A 13387-nucleotide genomic window follows, 5' to 3' on the forward strand; every position below is an offset into this window, starting at 1 on the left:
AGTAAAATTTCACAGCTCAGCAGGAATTGCAATTTCCCTAGAGCTAGCAGGAACTCAGAGCCAGCAGGCTCATTGAAATCAACTCTAGCTTGTCCTAAAGAGAAGGTCTGCAGTGGCACACAAATTAACAAGAACAGAAAAAGCTTAGAGTGAAGAACAGGAAGCACTGATTCTCGTGAAGGGACTAGTGAATTAGTTTTAGGTCTTGTCTCCTTCTTAAATTGGGAGTGTATCTATTCCTTACACGATTATTACTTCTCTTGTTGTCATTTAATTTCAGTAGGACATTACAAAGCCAGAACAAACTACTTTTCCAAAGGCAACCCTAGCTTCAAGCCCAGTTATATTTTATTATTCCACAGAAAAATGTAATCCTTTTCTACCAAAGGCATGCTGTTGTGATACCCCCGTTGCTCCAGCACACCCAGGCCCAAGGTGCTTTGCTGAGCAGGTCAGAAGCACCCGTGGCACAGGAGCACTGCAGCTCTGCCTCGACTGGGCTGGCCACCTTTCACTCAGGCCTTCCCGAGAGCAGGGCTGTGCCTGTGGGCTGCAGGACCTGCAGGACAAGCAGCATTTGCACCTGTTTTCCTTGACAGAAAGCCATGCAGAAGCACAGGGGAGGAAGCAGCTCTGGCAGCCTGAACACACCAGAGCCCATGGCTGCCCACCCGTCCCCTGAGGCAGCAGCAGCGGGCACAGTGCGGGTAACACCCGGTAACAACGCAGATACCGGCCCCTGATAACCCCCGGGAGCTCCCCTCGCTGGAAACCCCTCCACAGCTGCACACAACGTGGCACTGAGTGTACAACCCACAGAGACACCCAAGCCACCTGTGCCACACAAGCGTCCTCCCACAGGGCTGCCACTGCCCAGCACAAAGGCCACCTGCCAGAGCCCTGCCTCACACCGCTGTTCCAGAGCAGGTCCCTACTCCTCTCCTGCCACACAGACACTCTTCGTGGTATTTTTATTCATTACCATGTATATTTTGCTTCCCACTCTGCTTTTATTCTTCATACACTTGTCGTTTCATTCTTTGTTTATGTATTTTTACCAATTCTGCAAGGTGTGGTTTAGGGCTGGAATAGGGCCATGTCGGGCTGAAGCGAAGCAGATAAAATTCCATGTTTTGCAGCTATTTTGTAGTGAGGAACCTGCATGTTTGAAGTTTTGTTTTAATATATTTCTTCAGTCAAAGCTTGAAAAGTCAAAACCTGGGCAGTCTTGTGCAAGGATCTTTTTAAATGAAGTACGTGGGACATACCTGATAAAAAGTTTACCTTTGGGACTCAGTTGCAATGTGGCTGGAGGCTACTAAAGCCCTGTGAATCCAGCTAAGTCAGCCACCAGGTGCTGTAGCTGCATTTACCATTCTCAGAAGGGCATCCCTGTGGCACACCACCCCTTCCTGCATCGTGGTGAGCTGCTGCTGCTCCGTGGAGCAGGATAGCCTCAAAAAGCTGGGCAGTGGAGAGAAAAGATGCATTCTCTTCGACACACAACAGCAGCCTTGTACTGCTTCTTGTGGTTTAACCCCAGCTGCCAACTCAGCCCCACAGCCACTCACTCTTCCCACAGAGGGATGGGGCAGAGCATCAAGGCTAAAAGCCAGAAGCCTCACAGGTTGAGATAAAGCCAGTTTAATAGGTAATGCAAAAGCTCAGCATGCAAGCAAAGGAAACGAAAGCAAGGAATTCATTCACCGCTTCCCACGGGCAGGCAGGTGCTCAGCCATCTCCAAGACAGCAGGGCTCCATCATAAGTAATGGTTATTTGGGAAAACAAACATGGTCCCTCTGAACATCCCGCCCCCTTCCTCCTTCTTCCCCAGCTTTATACACCGAGCATGGCACCCCAAGGTCTGGGACATCCCTTGGCTCGGTTGGGATCAGCTGGCCTGCCTGTGTCCTCTCCCAGCTTCTTGTGCACCCCCAGCCTCCGCAGGGGTGGGGTGAGGAGCAGGAAAGGCGCTGGCTCTGTGCAAGCTCTGCTCACCAGAAACTAAAACGTCTCTGTGTTATCAACACGTTTGTGTTTCCAGCACAGATCCAAAACATAGACCTATACTGGCTACTGTGGAGAAAACAAACTCTACCCCAGCCAAAAGCAGCACACTAATATAGCTTGTAGTAAAGTGTTTAATAAAGTACAGTATCAGAAACAATAGTCTATTAGAAAAGCTCAAAAGGTGAATACCATATATATTGTACTTGTTACATTTTCAGTGATAATTTAGGAGTGAAGGATTTCCAAAGGATCCAGCAGAGATAGAAACAACACAGAAACCTATTTTTGTCAGTTTTGAAACAGAGATGTGCAGTTGTTGAAAATACCTTTCTCGCCAGGAAGAAGGCAAGCACTGAGATTATGATTTATTAGTTATGGCTAAACACACAGCAGTGCATGTCCAGTCCTAATGTGCTCCAAGTGTTCCCTGCAAAATAAGGAGTGATCTGTAGCACAGGTTGAAACTTGTGTCACTCAGTTTGATTTTATTTCGAGTAAGTCACAGCCCTTCAGGAATGCAGGGTGATTCATCAGGCTGGCTGTGCTCTGCTGGCTGGTTCTGAAAGGTGTGATGTACTGAGAGATGTTCATTCCATGTTCCAGCAATGGAACCAGTCTTTGAATCATTCAAATAACAAGTTTAGTGGGCTTGGGCAGGATGGAAAGTGAATTCAGTTTGAGGAACCGTAGCTGTGATTTCTGGTCTATCTGTCAGAGGCTTGCTCTGTTCTCAGCTACTCATCAGGCTGCTCTGATTATCTCCATGGGTATCCCCAGGGATGCACAGCAGCAGGGTAAGCACAGAATGGGTCCAAGAATGTGCATACTCTGAAATACAATCCCGTCATACCCCTTGTTGGGACTTTTTTTTCCCCCCTAAATTATGTTACTGATACTCTGTTCAAGCTATAAAATTTGCAAAACTGAGAGGTTAACAAATATCCCACCAGCCTTTTTGTGGACATGTACTGTTCATAATCACAGGTCACTAGTTGATGACATCTTCCCTTAAGTACCAGACTCATGAGAGGCCAAAGCAAGAAACTAACTTCCAATGAAAACTGGAATTATTATTATACAACTCATCATTTTGACAGGAGAAGAAAATTTGGGGTCTTTCTTAAACCATTGGGGAAGGAAAATTTGTCCTTTTTTGTTTTTTCAAGTGCAGACCCTAGGTCACTACCACTTCCCCAGCTGTAAAGGTCCATGGTTATAGTTACCATCCTCCTGATTTCTGTCATAAATCCAAACTTGGGAGTTTCCTTTTCCTGTGTGATGGTCACATAAGAAAGGAAGTCACAAGCTGTTGCAGAATGCAACTGAGATCTATAGGGATATAAAGAAATTCAGATCTTTGGGAGCATCAGCAAATAATAATAAACAAATGAGAGGGTTTAGATGAGAACAAATACACTGATTTAAAATAACACGGATTCATTTTTCCTAATTTTTTTTTTCTGTAGAGTTTCTAAGGGACTATGTTTCAAAGAGGAAGCTTAGATTGATTACATTTTTGGATACAGTTTTTACCTGAAAAAAAAAATCACCATTAGTGACTGATACTGCAATTCAATGATTCACATCAGGATGTGTATGAGCAGGCTGTGATGTATTTTGTGGAGGCAAGAAAACATTCACTGGCTTATGTTTCATCAGTTTGCAAGGAGTTGTGTTGTTACACCTCAGTGCTATCACATTCACTTAAGACTGATTATCAATAATGCTCAGTTGACAATTTACACTTTGCAGGGATTCCAGAGTTTACTTCAGTTGGCTGAGAAACATTGCTCAAATCTCCAGCTGTGAGGAAGGAAATGACCCACGGAGTGATTTAACACTTAGAGAACTCTGTGCTGTGCAGGCAGTGCTGTAAGTCAGTATCTCCATTCCTGGCAGGCAAATTCCAACCTCTGCATCAGGTAACACTTTTTAACTGTATCAATCTTAGAGATATCATGAGGGGTTTTTTTTTAAATCAGAGAAGGGATAACCTCAATTATGAATGAAGAATCTGTAAGTAAAGAGTACAGGGCTTTCTGGAGTTCCTCTACACAACTGACTGCTGCAGGTGATAGGTCTAAGGCCTTGTATCTTCTGGGACTCTTTGAAATTTACCTTTGTAAAGGTTTCTTTACCTTTGATCTTACTTCATGAGTTCTTCATACATAAAATTATCCATTCACTTAAAGATAGAAGACCCCATGAACATTCTTCCAAAACTCTGTTAGTTGAGGAAGAAGAATGAGGATGACATTTTTGTTTTCCTTTTCCATTCTTTGGGAAATGCCAAATTCTTGGCTAATGCTGGCATATGTAGGCCAAAAAAAAGTAGTTCTCCAAGATAATACTGCTCAGCACAGAACAGAGGTCAGTAATCAGACCACAGCCTTGATATTCAGAGATACTAAGATACAACACATTCTTTAAGTCTTTGTGAAAAGCAGGGCTCATGTTCCTAAAAATGTCTCTAGCTGCAAGCTTCCCTTTCCATACAAAACGACTTGAATTGCTTTCTTTTTTTTTTCTTTAGAGAAACCAATGGCTATTTACACTTGCTATCAGGATATTCACATCAGGAATTCAACTAATTATGCATGCACAACCATCAAATGGTGCACCAAAGAGAATGTTCACACATGCTGAAGAAGAGAATACAGCTCTGTACTATGAAAGGCAATTGTAATGTCAAAGATTTATCAGTTAGCTAAGGACACTACAGTCCAAGTTACAGACAACTACACAGAGAAATAAAAAAGGATCAAAAAAAAAGTATTAGTATTTAAACCCAAAGTTAATGAATATAAAATAATATTAAGATTAATGAAAACCTTAATAGGTAAATTATTTTCAAATAGTTTATTTAGAGAACTATGAACTATTTTCTAATAATGCCCTTTACATAGTTGCATCTATAGAAAGCTTGTTGAGTGAGAGCAAAAAAATGTAGCATTAAAAGAATTTTCCATCAGAAATGATTGGTTTAGCTACAAAAGTAAACCAAGCACAAACAATAAATCAAAGAGAGCATTACAGAAATATTTACCTTATCAAATAGAAATTCAGTGTCAGAATTTGGTGTTTAGGGTTGATTTGTGAATATAGGAAATTACAGTATGCAGAAAGTGAATGGAGCACTACAGCTCTTCATTTCTGTCTGGAGCTGTCAGTACCATGTAAACAGAGCATTTCTAACGATATCCTCAAATTAACAGATCATAAGTCACTGAGCCAGGAGCAGGGGAAACTAGACTAGCTTTCTACATGTTTGGCAGTCACTAACTTTTTACAGGCTGCCATAGATGCGTTTAATTACATCAGCCTCTTCCTTGTCCAGGATGCCCTTGTCCACGTAAGCATCAGCCTGCTGGTCAATGAAATCTCTCAGCTTTGAAAGATCATAGTCTGAAAAACAAGAATTCATTTGCACAATGAGTCATTGCCATTATACTGCTTCACCTAAGAACCAGTGTCATTGTAAAGTTTATCCAGCCAAAGCACTTTACCAAACATGAAGAGAATTCTCTCTAAGTGCAACTTGTGAAAACATTAAAAACCCCAAAACAGCTGCACAAAGTCTTTTTACACATCACGGTGCTTTTATTATCCAAGAGGAATAATCATCTCTTGCTCTTGATTGATTGCTGTCAAATGCCAAGGCAAGAATATTTTCTGGTCCAGAGATTTGTGTTCTAGTCTGCACAGCAAAAGCTGTTGTGCCCTATTATTTTCACAACTGTCATGGAATCAAAAGAAAGTGTTAAATGTACTATTTCCTATTGAAATTCCAGTAAAACTCCCACCTACTACAAACACTGTAGTGAAAATTCATGAATGCCCCTCCCTGAAAATAGATCAAAATAATACAATTATTTACCTTGATACAGAACATAATATTCTGTTTGAAAAATACTGCAGTGAGCACTCTGTGTTAGTGGCAGTTTTTGACAATCTTCCTCTGTCAACCTGCAACAGATCTGAAAGATCTGAAAGCTCCTTCCTCCTTTTCCAGTAGAGGAGTGCACCTATGCAGCCTGATTCACACCATATGCATTAAATAGACTTTTCCTATGCTCAAAAACATCACTATTTTACATGACAAGAATTCTGCTGCAAAGCAATTTTTCAAATAACATAAAAAGGTAACCTATTGTGTAACTCTGGCAACAGGTTCAGTATATTCACACATAAGCACAATAAAGTTTCAGTTACATAATTTGCTGCATAATGTAAAGCTTAATTTGTTAGAATCAGAAGAAGAATATCAATATTTTAAGGGTTCATACGAAGTTAAGTGATCAGTATCTTTCACAAGAATGAATACATTCTGAATTTTTCAGTATGAATTACTTATTCCACAGACAGAGCCTTCAGAATACATTAAAACTGATTTTGCAATGTCCAGTGTATAACATCACACAGCAATGCATGGAAGAACCTTCTTTCAAACTGTGCATTCTTAACAAAATAGACAATAATGAATTTGTGGTTTTTTAGGGTTCAAAAATTAACCAAAACGGGAGAGAAATAGAAAGATATTAAGAAGCAAATTCATGTTTGCAATCATTTTTATAAGAGTATAAGGCAATTTCAAATGAGTAATACAGAAAACTGATATTCAACACTCCCCACTCCTGCAGAGGTGTCCTCTCCATATCTGAGTTAGCAGGAGTTTTGCCATTTGCTGTACTGAGGCCAGGATTTCTTGTCTGGTCTGTTACTGTCATTACTTAATAGAATGTAACCTGCTTGTCTCTCCATCCTGTGTGAGTAATAGGGACAAATAGTGCTGAGCAATTTCGTAATTGGGATGTGAGATTTCATTCATGTTGACAGAATGGGGGTGTCCAGGGAAAGATACCAAAGAATGGAAATGAATGAAGAACAAATACTAAATTAATTTCATATCCACTTTTCACATTAAAATCTCTGTTCTTATTTTACTTCTAGAATACTGTTTCTAACTCTGAGATTATTATGTGGAGATATGAAGGTTTAATTACTAAACATTCTGTATGGGATTTCAACCATTATGATATTATCCAATTCGGGCTAATTTGTGTATCTCACAGCAATTTAAATTGATTTTTCTTCTAGAAATTGATAACTGCCAATTTCTAATACTTATTTCTAATCTATTGCAATTAGGAAAATCAGCTTTGGGTTTATATTCACTGCAACAGCTGCAGCATTACATGGAGCTGTGAAAGAGCTCTAGTAAATGAAGTGAGCTCTTATTTGCATATTCAGATCAAGCCATTTGCCATTGAAATTAATGACAGAATTGACTTTCATTTCTAAATGGCTGCTGTTAGTGTTACAAAGGTCTGAACTACCTAAGTATTTGCTGAACAATCCACACACGTGCTCTCTGCATGTATCAGTTAAATGCTCAGTTCTGCAGTGGTTCCAAACCTCAAGCCAGGTCTGGGAGATACCAAGGACAGGCCCACAGAGCCTGTAGATTGTAAATAGGCAAAACAAACTTAGGGCACAAAAGGCAGTCAGCCCAAAATCCAGGCTTTTATCTTTAAATCATCCCAGCCACTCAAGCTTACCAGCCTCCTTAATAGGCAAGTGATACTTTTAAACTGCAGAAATGCAAATCAACATTTCCAGGGTTATTAGTCATTGAATGAATAATAATATCTACTGAAATTCATACAAAGTTGAGGACCCACAAACATTTGCCTGAAGAAAATCTAAACCTCTTCAAGGATATTTGGTGAGTAAACCAATCCATGAGTAGGGCTGGGAAAGTCTGGCTATTTTAATACATGAATTACTTTGAGAATGGCTTTTCTGCCAGCTCCCAGGTGCCAGCTGGAAGTGGAGAAATGATTGATGAGCACACCAGCACCACCTAATCTTGCACTGAAGAAACACTGCAATGCATTCACGGTTAGATAAGCTTACCCTGACTGTACTTCTTTTAACATCATCCCAGGGGAACTGAATTAGCATTTTACAAAAATAAAAGAGTATGAAAAGGCACAATAAAGATGATGTATCAGAACAGTAAGAATACTATTCTAATTTTGTCATAACTTACACTCACTTTAAGGCCTGTTTCCATTGCCAGAGGACAATAAAGATATTTTAGTACAAATGAAAATCCATCTCCACAGAAATGTGTATCTTAATGCATTCACAGGCAGATAAAATGCTATTGATCTGCAGTCCCAGCCATTTTCAGACTGCAGCAGTGCAGAAGAAAGATTACTACAAAGAGGAGCGAGGGGCTGCCCAGGCAGTATGCGTGATACAGAGATATAATCACACATGATGGAGATCTAATTACTATAATGAGTACATTGCTAAACAGAACCATTAATTAGAATTGGCAGGAAAACTCTCGAGCAAATATGCACGCCTGCTGCTAACTGCCATGGCTGCCATTGTGTGCAAACGATTTGAGAGATGGGAATTTTTTTTATAGTCTTTCCTATTACAGTTTCTGTACAGGAAAATGAATGTGTTGGGCTGTGGGCATGCGCTCATCTCTGAAATGTAATTCATACACACTTCAGCTGACAGAGAGGATGGATTGACTACCCAGGGCTAATCTCATCTCACATCAGCCTCTGCTTGGCTGGTGCAAGAAGGATTCTTCTCGCCAGGCGCCAGTCATAGCCCAGGGGTGGATCCCCTGGCTAGGAACCTTCACTTCCAGAGAGGGTGGTGGCAGAACACACAGCCATGGCAGAGAATAGGGATAGTAAGCTGGTTTTATGTAAGAACTTGAGGGAAAAAACAGTATGAATAAATAAAGATCTTTGGAAAATAAACGAGAAATCCTGCTGCCGCCAGCTCTCACACAGCCCTGCCTCCAAGGAAGAGGCAAATGGTGGGACAGCTGGTGAGCAAACCCTGTGCAGCTGCTTCAGTCACTGCTCCCTTCTACACAGCTTTGCATGTGAGAGCTACAAGTCATTCGAGTTGATTTGGGCTGCAATCCAATCCAATCCAATCCAATCCAATCCAATTCCAGTGCTACTGACATGAGTTTGTATCTCAACTATTCCTGGTTATGAGACAAGACTCGTTGCTATTGGGGCAGGCACGCTGGCCAGATGCACCGAGCTTCTCTAGACACACCCAGACATTTCAAATGCATCCATCTCACATACAAAGTCATAATTAAACAACATGATGAGCTGAGAAATGAAGCACTAGGCAAAGCTGACACAGCTACCTAGTGACAGGCAGACCACCATGACTGTGTGGACAGCCCATGACTAACTCCCCACTGGTCAGTCTCTGTGGGTTTTGTGGCCAGTGGCCATTCGACCCAGTTTACATTAATCTACCTTTGTTCACTATTTCTGGTCATTGGCTTAACTTTTACATGACCTGTATTATTTAACTCTAAAACCACTAATGATCACTGTAATCGACAAGCACAGTTAGTTTCATATTACTATTATTTAAGTTATGACACAATATTAAGTTATACAACACAGTATAAATTACTTGCTTTTTAATGCATATGGTGCCCACCCCAATGTCAAGGCCTTTTACTTCATACCTTCTTTGTTACCTTGTTTATTGTGTTTTTTCAGCCATTCTATGTTCTTCCTGATTGCTTCCAAGTATGCCTCAGATTTCCCTGGAGGAAAGGATGAGAGAGAAATCAGGCACTTACATCAATGATTGATGCAGCTTGCTTAACTGGGTGAAGTTGGTCACAGCGAAGGCAGATTAAAACTATTCTTAGTTTCTGTTTAAAACCTGAGTCCTGTCAAACTTAGTCAGGCAAAATTCCCACAGATGGCTAGCAGCTGTTGCCTGTGCAAGATTAGTCATACACAAACTTAGGATCATGGCTTTTTTTGATCTTTAGAAACTGCATATGTGGATTAAAAACAACCTGTAGCTTTTTGATCATCACAATTGTTCAGCAAAGAAGAAGCTGTTGAGAGAGCAAGGAATGACTTAATTAGGACTGAGAGCTTTCAGTGTCAAAACTCCTCCATATAGTAGGACTAGCAGCATACAGCAAACCTAAAATTGTGGTATTTTGGAAAGGCAACTTGAAATATAGTTAGTATTTTACTGAGAAAAAGGATGTATTAAAATTACCATGATAAGTCCTTGTTACAACTGAAATCTTAAAATGATGACTATTTTTGGACCAGAAAGCACACAGGACAGAATTAGTTCAAGGATTACCTAATAAGGCCCCTAAGGAAATATTCCAGCTAATGGATTTTGAATTCTTAACTTGGCTGGAGCTTTATTGATGTAATGTTCTTACATTTGTCAGGAATAAAAACCTAGTGTGATTAGTGTGTAGAAGCTTACTACTGCCAACTATGCATGTCTGCTCCTGTTAGTAAGTATTAGACACAGTATTAGATATTACCCTCATTTTTGAGCTGGGAGTGCAGTAACTTTATAATAAGTTAGTCTGTGGAGGAGCAAGGGCATTGCATGATGAGACAAAGAACTAAATACTGATCCAATTTAAATTTCTAAAAAGCTATTGGGCTGAAGATAAAGGAAAATAACCTGAAGCAAACTGAAAAGACAAATCTTCAAGAGACGAGCAAAATGTGTTATTTATCACTTCCCACGGGTATTGAGATAACTTTTCTTTACTGTGAAATCAGACAGCCAACTTGAGCTGTCTCCCTCTTCCATGTTCAAATAATTACGCTGCTGGAAAAAAAGCCACCTTCCATCTGTGAGTGGCTGCACTACCCACAGGGCTGAACCAGGTGATGGACAGACTACAATCTACTGCAGTCCTGACTTCTGCAATTCACTACTCAGCAGGCTGAGTGAAAACATTGCATTCCAAAACTTTTGAGCATCAGACAGCACTGGTGCAAAAGAAGCAATTTCGTTTAACCATCTGATTACAAAACACAAAACTTATGCTGGACCCTTAGCCGTAAGAACTCACTGAAAGGTTTCTGCACCAACAAGCATTCTCTTCCAAGAGTTCAGCACCATACGAAGGCACAGTGTCCCCTGCAGATTTGTTTTGAGGTAGAGTAGCTGATTTGCACCCAGGTGATTTCAGCCAGCACAGTCTAAGTTAGCACATGGCATTATATGTCATGCTGAGGCATGACAAAAGTAACTGTACTACTGTGCTACGTTTCCTTAGGGAGACACTAACTTACTGTAATGTTTTCAAAGTTATGTAAAACAGATTAATTACTGATAACCTTTAACCTCTGGCAGTAGGCAATGCAAATTGTGTCACTGCCTTTCAGCACCAGCTTTCGATGGGCCTGCTCTGATTGTTGAATATTCTGGCCATCTGATTTCACTGAAAAGCCACAGATGCAAAGCAGCAAAATCTCTCTGCACTGTGTCAAACTGCATTTCATATTGTTCTAAAGGGGTCTATGAATTCTATGAATATCTGCTCAGCAAGGGCTATAGTGTCATATGTTTAAAACTTGGTAGGTAAGTACACTTCTGAATCAAGCTGTTGTGTGCTGACTCCCAGTGACTATAGACTGAAGATATTTATGCTAACACAATGGAAAATCAATACCAAAGAGAGGAAAAGACTCCAATCACTTGGAGCACACATAGTAGGAAAAGAAATGGCTATTCTGTACCTCCAGATTCTTCACTGTTTCCTGCTGCATTTTGTCCTTCATCTTTTGTAGAATCCTTCGAAACTTCATATTCCTTTTCCATTTTAGCTGCTTCTTGCTTTGTACTGTCTGCTTCTTCACTACTCTTGTCTAAAGAAATAACAAGAGCAAACAAGTTTGTATCAAATGTACCAAGAACATTTCTCAATCACATCAATACAATCTTTGGCAAGTAAAGCATTTTGAATGATGGTTGAGGAGGAGCCTCATTGGAGCCTGTCTCAAAGAGGTTTCTAAAGGTCACCTCTACTCCAGACCTCTGGAAAGAGGAATGCCTGTTTCTGCTCCTACAAACAATAGCTGAATACAGGTGACTGCAATGCAAAGGCACATTTCTTTGTGCAGAGAAAAGTTATATGAAATTGGCATTCGCTAGATCCCAAGTTGACAAATAATGGGTTTTCATTATTATTTAAGTATTAAAAAGCACTGATACAGCTTGCTTTTGTATATGTGTAATGTCTGCACTCCAGTGAAGGAAAAGACTTCTCAAAGACTGGACAATTAAGTGAAAATTTCTCCCTTGTTGTGTGTTTAGATAACCAAGCTGTGGCTACAGGTCCTTGAGGGACTGTGGCTTTAACAAGCAGTCTGGCTGCTACAGCAATTTGCTAAAGCAACTTTTAACTGAATAGGTTAAAAAAAAGTGTTATTCCAGGAGAGAAAATTGGAGAATAAGTACCTGCTGTTAGTTTTGTCCTGGTTTTAGTGGAAGGGTTTTCAAGCTTCTTCTTTGTCTGCTCAGCTATCATTGTATCTAAGTTTTCTAGAAATCAAGGCAAAACAAAACCAAACCCCAGTTATTCTTCAATGGATAAGATGCAGAATCTATACTATATTGTCCCCAACACCAGTCTGACTGGTAAGTAGAAAACTAAAAGAACAGCCTTCATCCTTGCCTCTGAACAATTAATGCAGAGCCAATTATAAAAGAACAAACAACTCTATGGAATATTGATCAATCTTATTTAAAAAAATTAACAACTGAGTCATGACAGTAAGAGCACCAAATAGAGCCAACATGCATAAAGACAGTGAAAGTGTGCATCTATACTCCATATTTCAGTCACGTAAGTCACAAAATACAGATAACTATCTGTAGCAATTTATTCTGATGAAAGCAATGAAAGGCTTTAATTAACTTCACAAAGAATACAAGACTATGAAATATGTGCTTCATCCTGGTGGGAAAACACTATCCCAAACTGCCTATGTGTCTGGATTTCATATGGTTTCATTAGAAAAGAAGTCTAGTAAAAGGTTTTAAATTATATTTAGATGAAATAAACATGTAAATTGAAGAGATTAAAACAAATACTTTCTAAAGTCACTAAAGTCAAGCATTTACCTGAAAACCAACTAGACAGCTGTGGCCATGTATATAGCTCTAGAAGACCAGAAAATGTATTTCTATGCAAATTTCAGGGCTGAATTCATCTAATTTGAAAGTAAAAGCACCTCTCCATAAAGATGGATGTCTCAGATATAAACATTGTATGCTTATGTGGGAAAGAAAGTCCTTTTGATACCACACTTGGTAGATATTCAAAATACGGATCCCCATACAATCTGCCATATTTCCTCAGTCATATTATGGACATGGTGTAGAATTTTCCTTCCCTTTATCAGCTTTTTAAAGGGTCAGTTAAATATGGATTCAAAATTTCATACACATTCTCTTGTTGGTGGGTATTTTTGAGAGACTTAAGTTTCAAAATTTGTGAAAATTCCTTTTCTATTAACAGCTGAAATTTTCAGC

At 39.8% G+C, this 13387-nt stretch overlaps 1 protein-coding gene across 3 annotated transcripts in view; it reads right to left on the reverse strand.

The window, feature by feature from the left end:
• Positions 1-2124: 2124 nt before the first annotated feature.
• Positions 2125-13387, reverse strand: part of SCG3 (secretogranin III) — a 28408-nt gene continuing 17145 nt past the window's right edge. For 2 of the 3 annotated variants that reach the window (XM_039557432.1, XM_039557430.1), the window contains 4 exons: positions 12311-12394; positions 11590-11718; positions 9540-9620; positions 2125-5416 (listed from right to left, as the gene is read on the reverse strand). In XM_039557432.1, the coding sequence (XP_039413366.1) occupies positions 5298-5416; positions 9540-9620; positions 11590-11718; positions 12311-12394 (413 nt within the window). In that variant the 3' untranslated portion in view covers positions 2125-5297. The remainder of the gene's footprint in view (positions 5417-9539; positions 9621-11589; positions 11719-12310; positions 12395-13387) is intronic. The other variant, XM_039557431.1, reaches the window with a different exon arrangement.

Source organism: Corvus cornix, chromosome 10 (assembly GCF_000738735.6).
Source record: "Corvus cornix cornix isolate S_Up_H32 chromosome 10, ASM73873v5, whole genome shotgun sequence".
Classification (NCBI taxonomy): Eukaryota; Metazoa; Chordata; class Aves; order Passeriformes; family Corvidae; genus Corvus; species Corvus cornix.